Here is a 14,665-nt window from a genome sequence, read left to right on the forward strand (position 1 = left end):
CAAAAGAAGGGACAGAAAAAAAACTTTCAGATAGAGTTACCGGCCGCTCAGCACAGCTGTGTCAACCAAAACTGCATTATGGGTAAGGCCTTTTGCTTGAAACCTGCCAGTGTTCTTGATCAGAAATTACATAAACAGGGAATCCTGGGGAAAAGAATCCTCTCACTAGTCATGAGCGCTGGGGAGAGCATGCTAAAGCAGGAGGAGGAGTGTATGGGCAGGATTATATAAGCATGCTTCAATACTCTGTTCCTAACAACAGTGCAACCATCTGCACAAAGCATGAATTATTATCCTCCCATTAATGAAACATTTATGCTGAGCTGAGGTATGAGCTAATGTTCCACAGTGGGTTGCAGAAACACTCATCTTTCCATCTTTTAAGAAACAGAATCTGAAAAAATATCACAATGTCAAGCAAGGACTTGTGATCTACAAACAAATGCCCTTTTAAAACAATTTTGCCTTTTACTTTAAGAATGAGTTATTCTTTCTGAAAAATTGTACATGATCAAACAACATGCAGTAAGCATGATACGGCACACTGCCACTTTACTCTCACACTATTGCACAACGGACGATACTCTAGCATTTCCAGTTCGAATTTCCAATGTCACCTATTTTAGGAGCCTTTTCTAAACAATTTTAACACAAAGGTTAAAATTAGTAGGTTCTACACAACTATTTCCTTCTAAACTCTTATTTGAGTGCAACAATGCACTAAAGTACACTATGTAACTTGTTTTGTCCAAAATTAACAAAATTCAATACATCAATCCTTCTTCCAAAACGTTTTTTATTTTTTTTTGTCTTACCCCGATTCACTATGATAAACCTATTATAAGTGTTATTTTTTTAGACCTGATGGAATGTTTTTTTTTAGGGAAATTGCGTACATGCGTCACTCGGCCATGCGTGTCTCGTCATAGCCGTAAATAAAGAAAAGTTGCTCCGGTTACTTTGACGCGTGTCTGTGGGAGTGAAATAGTTAGTTATCACAACGAGCGAGAAAGTGCAATAGAAAGTGACTTATTAGCCATTCAGTAACATTTGGCACGACTTTTTGAATCTTATCCTTTACATTGCTATATTTATATAATTGACCTTAAAAATTGCAAGGTATATTGCATTTCCATGTAAACTTTCAAATGCCAATGCAACATTAAATAAATAGTTTACCCCAAAATGTTCAATTTACAAACTCAAGTCATTCCAAATTCAGTGAGAATAAAATGAAAGAATTTGTGCAAACTATTCCTTTAAACTTATAACTGTGAAAGGAAAAGGCCGTGTCAACCCACGTGTATCTAAGCTTCTACACAAAGCATGTGGTCAGCATATCATATAGCAAGCTATCATTCTCACACGGCCCTTTGATTTTCAGTTATCAATGACATTTGCAAACAGTGTACACTTGTGCTCCACACTTGAAGGTCAGTATAAAAATAAAAAAACATAAGGTGAGCATGTTCACATGGAGTCCTCTCACAAACCATGAGCAAATGTTCTTATACCCTTTCCTACTGATGACATTCAAAAGCAGCTCAAAAGTGACCCAGAGAGAAAGATGCTGCACCAGGAGACACTAAAAATAAATGAGTGAAAAAACTAATCAGCTGGGTTGGCAACAGCAGATCAGATACTTCTCAAAATAGTGGAAAATAACACATTTTTAATCCACAGAATACAATCATAAAAAAAGGAAATTATATATATTCAGGAAATTATACATACGGAAATATACTCAGGAATAAATATAAGCACATTTATATTTAAGTTTAGAAAAATATTTCTAAATGAACATTGTGGCCTTGTCATCTCTAATTACAACCCATAAAACCTCTTGGCGAATGTATCCGAATATCCAACCTTGTGACTTTAATGAGAGAGAACATGCGAGTTTGCTTGGCATTGTGCCTGAACTTATGTCATTAAAGTCAATTTGAAATGCAAGACGACTTCTTGATACAAGAATGCTTTGCATTGGGTAAACTGTGGCCGACACTTCACCTATATTAAAAGCTCAAAGAAAGACCCATAATAATCCAAATCCGCCTTAGGGAACGAGACATGCCAACACAACCATTCAGTGCAAAAGCATCTTCTAATAAACTTGGCAATGCAAAAGTTGTAATGTGGCACACCACAAGTGCAAAAGGTTGGTTCTGTCATTTACACATGTAATCATTCAGATGTGATATATGAGCACTACTGCTAATTAGGACTAACCCATTCAGAGTTAAGTGTAAAGGTGACCTGGAGGACATGTGTACAACAAGTAAACCTCCAACATTTGAACAATCCTCAATGACAGCTGATTACCTAACACAGAGGGACAGCTAGTGTCAGGACATTACACCAAATCATTCACATTTGTCTGTGAGGTTCTCAGTTGTCCCATGTTTTAAAGAAACAACCTGAGATGCATGTTTCACATGATAGCTCGCAATCTATCCGTATGTCCAAACAGTTGCTGAAAACAGGACATTTAGATCAATGCAGCCTCCATATCAAATAGGGTATATAAAACAAGGGAGAAAATAATGATGTAATAGTTAAATATAACGTTTCTTAATTAAGATAATGAGCATGTGGGTCATTTACACCTTCACTTCATGGTCAGCACTCAGTCAATAGTAGAAATACGACGTACTGACCACCAGGCCGACTGACCTTGAAATGATTTACTCTGTATCACAAGCAAAACACTGACAAAACCCTGTAAACACTCGTATAACTGGTTACCGGATTATCTTGCATCACAAAGCTATTCGATTAAATGCTTAGATCATTTACAGCAGTTATAGGCGCGAATGGTTTCATAAGTCATCCCGCTGCCTGTGTGTGTGTGTGTGTGTGTGTGTGCAAACCTTATGGACGATTAAAAAAAAAAAAAAACAGTTTTTCTCTTACAACGTCGTCAGATTGTTCAACAGCGCAATGGTGTACTTAAAACTGGATTAGAATGTCTAAACCACAATGGATTAATATAAACTAAACTATCGTATTATGTTCCTTTTCTTTAAAAGGCATCCAACGAGCTAACAAAGGAGCGCGAGCGCGGCGCGCGGCGCGCGACTCCCGCTGCAACGTACAACGTCACCGCGAAAATAACGTTCCGCTAGAAGCCGCGACGAGAATCTGCAAACCGGCAGATTGAAAGAAATACGACTGTCCGAAACCGGTACAAACATGAGGTATATGTGGCAGGGGTGTAAGGATGTTTAAATTTAAAAGCCCATCGTGTCAGATAAGCATTAACCGGTGTTAAAGCGCCGGTTAATGCGGCTTTACCGGCATATCTACATTCAATTTTGAAAGTGGAAAACTCACAGTTCCTCTGTTGCAAACTCTGGCAAGAAGCTGGAACAAGAACGGCGGGGTTTTTTGATAGAGTAGCGGCGGACCTAGTGAGAGAGCTGAGGACCTTCAGGTAACCTGCCATGCTGCTTTTTTTTTCCTAGCCGAAAACACTAGAGGTTGCTTCCCAACTTAACTCCGGTCGAAGGAAGGGTCGAATGAATCGGAGCAAACGGGAATAAACGCAGCTCTTCTCCGCCTCCGTGTCAGGGCCGACGTCACAAGTACATGAGGTCAGGACTAAAAATCATCGAAGGGGCGAGTGGCCAATCAGATTTGAATACGCAACACATCGATGTTCCACCTGGTGACTTTTGATAACGCACAGTTTGCACGTTCTCTTTCGTTTTCAGTTAACCCTTCACAGGCGTCTGGAGTTATTTCCGATTGTGCACTCTTGTGGAATGTGCTCATTTGCATTTATCTTTTTTACAAATTTACATATACTTTCATTTTTAGAAGGATTTTCAGTGAATCTCCAAACACATTTGTTTGTGTTTATTATGTTTTTATTTCATAAGTAACAGACACGGAACAGGCAGATAACATCTTCACATTCCGTTGTCTACTCTGGTTGCTGAGCAGCTCCGCTAATTTTAGCTGGGTTGTGTTACCATACTGGGTGAAAGAACGGGAGGTGCGAGGTCTGATTGTGCGCATGCGTAGTAGAGCTGCTGCAGGTCATTTCAAGGTGCTAAAAAGCTAGTGTCTGAGAAGTTGAATGCTGAGGAGTTAAATACACATTTTATGTTCTGCCTCACAAAATTCACAACATAAAACTTTAGGTAACTTTAGGTTTTGTTTTAGTTTAGTTTTTTTTTTAGTTTTGCAGTTAATTTATGCATATAATAATAAAAAATAGGTTTCCTCACCTATTAGTTCAAATGTCCCAGTTTTGGCAATCTAGGCCAGTTCAAATTTAAATTCCTCAAATGCTTCACGTGATTTTGACAAGGAAACTGATTGAGTAATGTAATGTCACTAGCCTTTCCTGTTTATGTCTGTATAGTAAACAAAAAAAATTGTTGCCCTCCAAATAGACAATACATTTTTCAGGTGTGCTGAGACAAGGAAATACTTGAAAACTAGCAAAAAGTTTGCTGGCCCGCACACTGAATCCAGTGCAGACTGAGGAAGTCTAGCAAAACATTTTTTTATTTCATAAGTTGCATCGTGCAAAGTGCATGTGAATTAAAAACAGGTAGACACAAGCACATTGCTATCTTCACTTCTGTATTTATGTTTGTATTGTTGTCATGTAAGTCTAGGCTGTCATTCTGAAAATCAACATGCAAATATTGCACTACATGTCAATATGACCTCTGTTATCATTCAGAGGTCTGTAACGCGTAGTTCACAGTCATCTGTTTACCCTACAGTGTTTGTCTGCTTACAGTAGTCAACTCTTCATTGGTCAAAGACAAACAAAAATTCACAGCTGGATCTGGTTCACTAGAACTGCTGTGTACTTGTACAACAGAGCAGTGTCAGTGTGGTACTGATGAGAACATTCTGTCATGTGCTTATGAGTTTAGGGTAGAAATAATGGAATGTACTAATAAAAACAATAGTCTTTAACAAAAAAATATTTGATAGTAATAATAATACACTTCTTTTGTAATTGATTGTTTTGTATGTACATACATTTTTTATCTTAAATTTACAATGAAATCAAGCCTAGCCTTATACATGTATTGCCTTCTTAAAATCTTAACTATTATTATTATTATTATTATTATTATTAATAATAAAATAATAGTTATTATTAGGGTTGAGTATCGTTTAAATTTGAACGATTTCGATTTCAATTCTGCTTATTATTATTAAAGCACTTTTATAGTGCCACCTGGTGGAGGTAAAGACTATAATTTTAGTAAATAATTAGTATAAAATAATATTTAAATTAGTTTTTCACCTAGTTCAGAGAGGATTAAAATTCAAAGTTAGTTAGTTAGTTAGTTAGTTAGTTAGTTATAATAGATAGTCTAACAAAAAGTAATATTATGAATAATATTCCTTGTTTCAAAGTTGTGAGTTATACGTTATTATAAAAAGAACTAATTCAAAATGTGTGTCACATTTAGATCATAATATAATCATATTCCATTTTATTAATTCTATTTGTTTTCCACTCATCTAGAGAGGAGAGATGCTATACTATATGTCCACCAGAGGTCAGTAATAAATCATTATTGCACTTTAGTGAAGGCTGATACAGTTTTCCGGTTGAGTTTCTAGAATTACCTACACCTACAGTGATTATTTTTAGTTCACTTGAAGTATGTTGTTACACAAAATGTTTATACTTTCAACATTGCAAGCTATCTGTAACCAATTGTTTATATTGAGTGAAGTCATTTATCATACATAAACATCCACTTATCTTGGTGGAAAACATCAGTTTGGATATGAAGAGTTCAGATGCAAAAACCTCTAAGTGCCATCTGAAATTTTCTTCTACAATGATCATTTTTATCAAGCTCGTTTATTTAAGTTCAGTAATTTCACTTAAATGGCAATTAATAGGTAATTTTCATTGCCATTTAAGTGAAATTACTGAACTTAAATATACGAGCTTCATAAAAATGATCATTATAGAAGAAAATTTCAGATGGCACTTAGAGGTTTTTGCATCTGAACTCTTCATATATAATTAAATAACTGTTTTTAAGTTATTTTACTATGACCTATTTATGCAATAACTGCTTTAGGAGACTACTATGAACAACCAAAGGAGGCAGCTTAGTCAACAAGTATCATTAGTCATACGGTAAATACGGTAAACCTAATACCATAGGATATCCAGGGACTTTCACACACAACAGTCAAAGTAAAGCGAGTTTACAAAGAATTTTACGAAAAACAAGCAAAATTGTGTGAGTGAGTGACAGTTCTGTCGGTCAACATGCCTTAACCATGCTGGTTCAAGCTGACAGACAACAGATATTTTATTTTTCAACATTACACCAATTCTGTCTTTACCATGTACATCCTGGTATCATCTGTTCACAATTGAACAAATACGTCTAGCCCAAACTACACCTTTGGAAAAGGATCCTCTATAATCCCTTAATGTACTTTATTAAGAGTCCTGAGGAGTTTACAATCTACAGTGGATTAGATCTGGAAAAAGAAACTGGTCTACTATAGGTCAGGGGTCAGGGCCTCACCTGAGATGTCTGCGTTGTTACTCCTTTGAGATTTACAATCAATTTAACCCACATGTTTCTTCTTTTTGTTGACCACAGTGACTACTAATCTAAACACAGTCAGGAGACTATGGGGATCTGAATGCTGCAATGATGGGTCTGTCCTTATCAACATAACAGGTGCTCTTACAGTCATTTGAGGTTTCAGACTTTGAGATTAGAATGACTAGAACGTTTGTACAGATTGATACAGACATTTATTCAAAATATACAAGATACTACATACAAAAATACTATGCATCAAACAATGTAAACATGAGCGCAACCAATATGCCTCACAGTTTTAATATAAGACAGTTGTGATCAAACCTTTTCACATGGTCTCATTTGGGCTTTATTAGTAATTAAAATGTGACTCTTATATGTTCAGTTGTTTACTACTGAATTGCTTGAGGGCCAGCAGTTATGAATTATAAATTATACTTATTATTGACCCATATGTATTTTTATGCCATACACATATTTTATAATCACAGACCAAAAGCCTGAATGCATCGGTTTGTTGATTGCTTGTGTTTTATGTCTTAACCCAGGGGAAATTAGTGAGGAGTTAGCCAGCTAACTCTAGTTCTACCGAACATATATTATTTGACAGCCTTATGCAGGCTAATAAGTGGCTATTAAACGTTATAGCAGCAATGAATCTGAAGCACTTTGCATTTGCACAAAAAGTAACATGGGCACACTAGTTCACTTCTACCACATAACATTGGCTGACAAATGGATAAACCTATACGTTTACATTTGTCTGTACAATAGTCATTGGTTTATCACAAGGTATGTTCTGCTACAGACCTAACCTAAATATATTATGATACGCTGTGATCAAACTATTACCTAGAGATTTTTGTCAATTGTTGTCATATTTATATTTGTCATGTGATTTCTTACTTGCAGCAAACCGGTTCTAATATTGTAATTAAAATGCTGCTCAATATTTTATTGAAAGTAATCTGTGATGCAGAACACATTTTACTCTCCTTCAAAGGCACTATACACTAATTAGCTACAAACATTCAATCTTTTGAACTCATCATGGAGCGAACTGACACTTTATCTGCCAACCTAATATGGTTAACTAAGGGCTCTATGACTATATAAATCATCTTTGCGTTAAGGAGTAAGTCATAATTACATTTGCAATGTTGCCTGTATTATTGCAATCGATGTAAGATGTGATCAATTACAAGAGATGGATTTCCCTGTAATTAGCTCACAGATGGTCAGTATTTCTTACAGAATCTAGATCAGATATGCATGTAATGATACATCTGCACACAGGCATTATTAACATCAACATTATAAAGTTAATATTTTATATGTATAGTGATCAGAGAAAAAGTTCTCTTGCATCTCCTCTCTCTTGCTACAATTCTCAACTGGATTTGCTTTTCTTTGCAGGACTTCCAGCTATTTAATCAGGAGCCAATGGAATGCTCTCTTTTAATGGGTATGATCTGGTGACCTCTCTGCTCCATTTTGACTGTCTGGTTTTGCATTCACTCTCCTGTCTGCTTTAATGAATCACATGGAGAGATGTCTAGACTTTGAAGATATACAGATATTTCTGTCTCTGTTTTTGTTTGCAGCTGAAGATCTGCGCTTAGAACTAGCTGTAGTCAAGCTGTCAAATTCAATCTTCATACGCAAGAGAATAATAGCACACTCTCTCACCTACTCTTTAAGAGGGCAAACACAACCTTTGTTGCGGAATGGAAAATTGCACACTGCTTTGTTGTATTTTTGTATTAAATCCCATTTCCACCAACATATATTTTGAAAAACAGTTTTCTGGGTGGTAGGAAGCGACAGTATAAGCTTACGCTATAACGTTACATCATATATTAAATAAAGACAATAAGCTATTTATGCACCTGCGACATCTGATTTTTTCCACTGGTAGGCATTAGATAAATATATTAGTTTTCAGTTGCTTTTTCAAAAATGGTCTTTTTGCTAATTGAAACTAACAAGTAGATTAACCTCTTGATACAATATCCCTTTGCCCTAAACGGCTACATTCAGTGCTAACTACTTTTAAACTCTATTACAGGTACCACCTGTTTTCCACCTGCCTGAGCATCAACATTACCCAAAAACCTCAGACGTATATTAATGATGTTAAAGTTGCTACATCTACACAGACTGAGTTTCATGATTGATGGTTGAGCTCTTCAAAGTTTGAAAGCTGCTTCATCTGTTCCACTTGCATAGAGTGCCTTCTCACAAGCTTCTTTTTCGTCCTGAGGTATCCTCTCTTTGGTGAGTTGGGTGCTACGGGAGCTATTGGTCTGAAACCCGCTGCAAGTGGGGATGAGGGCTTGCTGCTCGCTCCTATATCTGGAATCGGAGGGTTGGGATTGATGTTGAGTGGGGGCAGGTGACCTGGGCGTGTGTGGGATATATAGTCCAGCAATAACGTCCCAGAGCCACGCCGCTCCAGTAGGCCAGGTGCTCTGCATCTGGTTGTGCTAGGGGAAGAGGTACTGGGATTGCTGTCCAAGGACTCTCGCGAGCCTGTAAGCATAGCAAGAGGGGATGTATTGAGCTTCCTTCTCTCTAGGGGTGCCTTAGGAGAGTCTAGCATGCTGGAGTCTGAGTACAGCTGGGAGTCTGAGTCGTAGTGTTCATTCCCCAGTCGCCTCCGGTGCAGTGTGTCTCTGAGGCTAGCTGGCCCCACGTTTCCTCCAGAGCCCTCCTGCTCTGTGGGGACAGTGCTACGCCGTGCCAGGGGTTGGTGCTGGGCCAGCGATCTCTCGTAGGAGGCCTTGGAAGATGTCGAAAAGGATGAAGTTGGGGAGATTTTTGTGGTCTGATCTCCCACCATTGGAAACAAGATATCCTTTCCGTCCACGCTGTTATGCCGGGACAAAGTGCCTCTTTTAGACAGGCTCATACCGTTGACACCTGCAACAACATCTTCATCTGAGTTGGCTCTCTTGCTCGCTTCATTTGCTGCCGCCAACACGGAGGGGGCGATCAGACCCCAGGGCTCTGACTGTAGTCGCTTCAGCTGGGGTAGACGAGCCCGCTTGGGGTTCACTTGCTTCTTACTTGGGGAAGTAAGTCCATTGGGAAGTTTAGCTGCTGTGTTTGAGGTTGACTTAAACTTTGTTTGAAAATTGAATACAGTGTCTTTCTCCTCCTCTTTGCTGGGAGATGGCAATGTGTGAAGATCTATTTCTGACGGTGAGGCACATGGTGCAGGAGACGTCCTCTCATCCAACTCAGGAGATGGAGGAACATTCAGGTACTGCTTGGTAGTTTTGGTTCCCGACGGCGATTTGTCAGTGGTAATGATGATGACCTCCTTGCCTTTGGCTCTGCAGGCGTCGAGGAGAACTTTTAAGGTTTCTTTATCATCTGCGTTTACAGCATAGACTAAAGCAGAGGATCCATGACGGTCCTCCAGGCTCGGATCAGCCCCGTTAGTCAGAAGAAGTGAGACCACCTCTTGTCCTGCCCTGTGGCTGCATGCATGCATGAGGGCTGTCCTTCCAGCTTTATCTTGAATATTAGGGTCAGCTTTGTTGTCCAGAAGGTACTTGACAAGCTTAGCCTTGCTGACACTCTGCTGGTCAGAGTGTTTGGACATGCAGGCCACCATGAGTGGTGTCTCTCCACGATCGTTGCTTTCATTGATGTAGGCTCCACCTTCCAGGAGAAGCCTTGTAAGGCGCAAACGGCGAAGCCATACTGCTTTCAGCAGAGAGTTCCCATCCGTTCTAATCTCCATCACGTCAGCCATCACTCAGACTGGACCCAAATCAGCCTCAGTCCTGCAAGGCAAGAGCAGACTTCTGCTACAGTCAACAAGCAGATCCCACAGACATTTCCATGTAACAAACACTTTACATTTAAGAAATAAGCAAAAGTGTTGTTGATGTGTCTAACCCTGCCTGTTTGTTTTGAAGAGCCACCAGGTGGCAGCCTGAATGCGCAGGAATGAGTTATTGGAAGAGACGCTGAACTGACATGTGGATCAGGTGCGAATGCAACTTTGAATTTGCGTGAATATTCTGAAATGTGTTTGTGTTGTGTATCAAAATGTATTTCCTTATATCAATCCTTAAATTATATCGATAGTGATTGTTCTCTCAATGTATATAAATGTTTTATCTGAATGTACTAGTGGATAATAAAAAAAATACGGATAGATTCAGGGACGTTATTAAATAAATGAATTGCGCTTTTTTCTATTTTTCCTCTATATTTTGTGTGTATGTTTTAGATTTATTTGAAAGACTGCTTTTAAAGCAGTTGCAATAGTCGTCCTGAATTGTCTTGTTCAAGTTCTCGACCCACACAATATCAGATCAGTTAGCTTACTTGAAATAATATGATAACCGTTTAAAATTAAATGGAGTTATTAGAAACCCAAGAAAGGGCTTAATCAGGGTTAGCTGATTGCTTGTGATTTTTAAACACGTAAACAGTATGACGGAATGAAAGGACTGATCATGCGTATTTGGTTAAGTGTGAATGACTGAAACATGTTTCGTGTCTTATAGGATTGTATTCAGATATTTGCGTTTTCATGTAATCACTGCGATAGCGATTTGGTACTGTCCATGGTCCTGAGAGCATGTGAAAAATAGTAAATATCTGTGATGCGCGCTTGTAAGATAAAACCTGGTCTCGTAATTTTATAAGTTATAATTCTAGATCCAGTTGCATCTACATCTGTATAAATGACAACTTTGGTCTGTCTACCTGCATTTTCTATGATCTCAAATGTATTTGTGTGCATGTGATTACGAGTTCCCTGAAATTTAATTTCGTTGAACATTGTAGTATTAGCAAACATATTGCATCATAATCATTAAATAGGCAGAATATATTAAAAAATAGTCAAAATGTTTAACGCGTTTGTCAGGTAGTTAGACACCCAAATTAGATTAAGTTATTAAATTTCCTTACCTGGTTGACGCACAGGTTTACCATTGTAGAATAAGTCCAATTGTAATGGTCTCCAATATTTTAGAGGCTATGGAGAGGCATAGTTTCTCAGCACAGCTCGTGTAGTTATTTAGTTCAGACTCCACAGAACTGTCCTATTTTAGGTTCAGTTCTATCGTGCAGGCACAACGACGCTCCAGCCCCACCGCTTTTGTTACTGAGACGCAAGAGACCAGTTCAATCGCTACATTCCTATTTGCGCACCCAAGGACCACACTAAGACGTTGAGGTTATAAATAACTTCCCCCCTTTCACTTCGTGAATTAAACGTGAATCTGATTGACGTCAGAATCTACAAAAATAAATCGGTTCTGGTGTGAACCTGTGTTGTCATGAGCACAAACAAACAAAAACATTTAAAAAAAAATTAATAATAATAAAAACGTTTTGCTACGTCGAGATTAAGAATCAAATCAGTTTGATGGAATAGTGCACAGTTAAATTTGAAATGTAAATATATTTATATATACTGCATTCAAAGAATACGGTTTGTGCATAAATTGCACCTGATTACATACTGGATTTGGTGTTTTGATATATTGTAATAATACTACACACATTTAGATTTTTATTAGGTATTATTTATAATTAGTAAAAAAAAAACATTTAAATAACTTTGTCACAGCACAAACTGAGATGAAGTCACCACAATCTTGTTCATGACAGACTGCCTTGTGTCATGAACAAGAGAAAATAATTCTTTGATGTATTATACTCAGCATTTCAATAGCTGCATATAGCACTGATTAGGCTGATAATAGTGCAACTGTTCTTTTGATTGGAACAGTTCGAATGCCCATTCTTATGTAAGTGGTGACATCTATCTATCTATCTATCTATCTATCTATCTATCTATCTATCTATCTGACATTATTTTCACTGCTTATTGTCAGAGTTTGCATTGCAATTAAACACCCATAACTTACAGCCATTTCAGTCATATATAGCATAATAGGGACAGTTCTATTTTTAGGTTGCTATGAGACAGCACAGAATCATATTCTGACTGAGACCGATAGAATTTGTGGTGCTGGTGAGACCATGAACTCAAAATATTAATAAATATTAAAAAATAACAAACTATTATTCCTAGTAATGCTGTGACGCTAAATCGCTTTTATGATTAAAAAAAATAAAAAAATTCTCATAAAAAAAAAATGGAGGACTTTTGTCTTCGAATGACCCTCGTCTTCCCTTTCCTCATGTTTTTAATATCACACAAGGCCTGTGGCTATTTACTTTCTGATAAACTGCTCGCATGAAGCCCATTTTCCACTGGAGCAAAACAATGATCCTTGAATGACTTTTCCCACACACTGTCCCCACTTTTATCTGCTGATGATGACACTTCTGATCACTTAGGAGAATATTGTTATTTACCCAGCCATCATGTCTGAGACAGAGGCTAGTTATGAAACTGCAGGGCGCTGCCAATCTCCATGTTTGTGTTCATCCTGCTGGCTAATGGTGTCGTCTGGAGCTTCTCCAACCATATGAACACGCTTCATTTATCTTTACAAAAGTTTCCAGACCACAGAAAGGTGGACAGTAACCGGGGGTTCAGTATCTGCTGTGTGGGGGTCACATCTTCTTGATTTTTTTGTTAGGGAAGGAAGGAAAAATATATGCATTTCATATAAAGCAGCTCTCGTGTGATGAGTGTTGTTAAGCAACAGAACTAAGGGCGGGTGGGGGTGGTGGTGGTGTGGAAAACAGATGCAATAGGATGCCCACTGTAGTCTGTTATCAGTTGCTTTATACATTGCAAATATGAAATTGTCTCCTTTGACATGACATTTGTAATGACAATAAATCTGCATTTTGGTGTAAGGGGTATTTACATGAACTACTTATCTGGCTTACAAAGAGATGTGCCATGCTGTGAATTGGCATTGTTTTACGTGAGCATAGTGTGCTAGTTTGCCTATCACAGTGTGTGTTTTCGAGGCATGACTTCCTCAGGCATGCGCTTTCTGACTGGGGAGCAGAAAGGCTCCTGAGCTCTGTTGATTAGACACGTTCATTAACATGGGAACTACAGGGACGTCAGCACTCTTTCTGCAAGTTTTTTTTTTTTTTTTTCAGTGCAACGCCTTAGATACAAAATAAATAATGAAAGCGCCCGAGATTCAGCTCTCTCACCCCTGGGAGCTGTTTCCATTTTCAGAAATCTTACATTGCACCTGATGCGCTGCCTCTGTCTAAATATAACCCCCATCGCTCACTCTCTCTCTCTCGCTCTCTCTTGCTGTCTCTCTCTCTCTCTCTCGCGCTCTCCTTCTCTCTCTCTTTCTCTCCAACTTTCTCACTTTCTCTCACTCTTTTTTTTACCCAAGAAGCAAACTCCCACTGTGTTAAAGCATTGCAGTTCTGCAGTGGCAGTCTATGGAAGCCACGGAATAAAATAATAAAAAAGGTAATTTCGAGTTTGTCTCACAATTCTCTTTTTTTTTCCTCACAATTCCAAATTTTATATGTCGCTATTCTGACTTTTTTCCCTCAGAATTGTGATATAAACTTGTGAGAAAAAAAACCTCACATTTAATCTCACATTTCTTGTCAGAAATGTGAGATTAAAATGTTATAGGTTTAAATATAATTTCATGATGTAACTGAAGGGCTAATACATTATGCCCCATATGAACTGCATATGTGAATATATTGTTTACATCAAATTATCTCTGGTTTCATCAGTCCAGTCTGTCAGTTTAATGGCTTGCAACTATAAACTTCTGCGTTTAGCATCAAAGGACGTCTTTGACTATATTTTTTTCTATAAAAATGAAGACTTTCGTTTTTGCATTCCAATTCTGACATCCAAAGGCACACAAAGAATATTTTTCTCTTATTCTGTGGTTTTCCTCCACTTGGTTTTCTGTCACCACAATGTGACGTCTGCTCCCAAATAGTCTATTTATTTATTTGTTTATTTTTATTTTATTCAAAAAATGCAAAAGAAAACAGAAAAAAACCCTACAGTATATTCAAATAAACTATTTTGAGGACTAATAGAACATTTTAAACTCATTTTCTACCACCAGGTAGGCTTCGCCCACAAAAACATTATTGCTGTTTGCGTCATCTCAAAAATGGTCTATAAGACATGCATTTAGCCATAACCTTAAATCTTTTGAAAA

General features: G+C 37.8%; 2 protein-coding genes across 2 annotated transcripts in view; both read right to left on the reverse strand.

Moving 5' to 3' along the window:
* idh2 (isocitrate dehydrogenase (NADP(+)) 2) overlaps positions 1-3,617 on the reverse strand; it is an 11,073-nt gene extending 7,456 nt beyond the window's left edge. Inside the window, exon 1 of the mRNA XM_084124896.1 lies at positions 3,334-3,617. Coding sequence (XP_083981022.1) covers positions 3,334-3,445 — 112 coding nt within the window. The 5' untranslated portion in view covers positions 3,446-3,617. The remainder of the gene's footprint in view (positions 1-3,333) is intronic.
* Positions 3,618-6,748: 3,131 nt separating this feature from the next.
* Positions 6,749-11,668, reverse strand: ankrd34c (ankyrin repeat domain 34C). The gene is made up of 2 exons (XM_084124675.1): positions 11,490-11,668; positions 6,749-10,348 (listed from the first exon to the last, which is right to left on the reverse strand). The coding sequence occupies exon 2, from the start codon at positions 10,315-10,317 to the stop codon at positions 8,722-8,724; it is 1,596 nt and encodes a 531-aa protein (XP_083980801.1). The 5' UTR covers positions 10,318-10,348; positions 11,490-11,668; the 3' UTR covers positions 6,749-8,721.
* Between the last annotated feature and the right edge of the window lie 2,997 nt (positions 11,669-14,665).

Source organism: Abramis brama (genome assembly GCF_963993115.1).
Source record: "Abramis brama genome assembly, chromosome: 9".
NCBI lineage: Eukaryota > Metazoa > Chordata > Actinopteri > Cypriniformes > Leuciscidae > Abramis > Abramis brama.

Coding starts and splice junctions, on each gene's coding strand:
- ankrd34c (XM_084124675.1), bottom strand. CDS start 10,317: ATGGCTGACGTGATGGAGATTAGAACGGATGGGAACTCTCTGCTGAAA.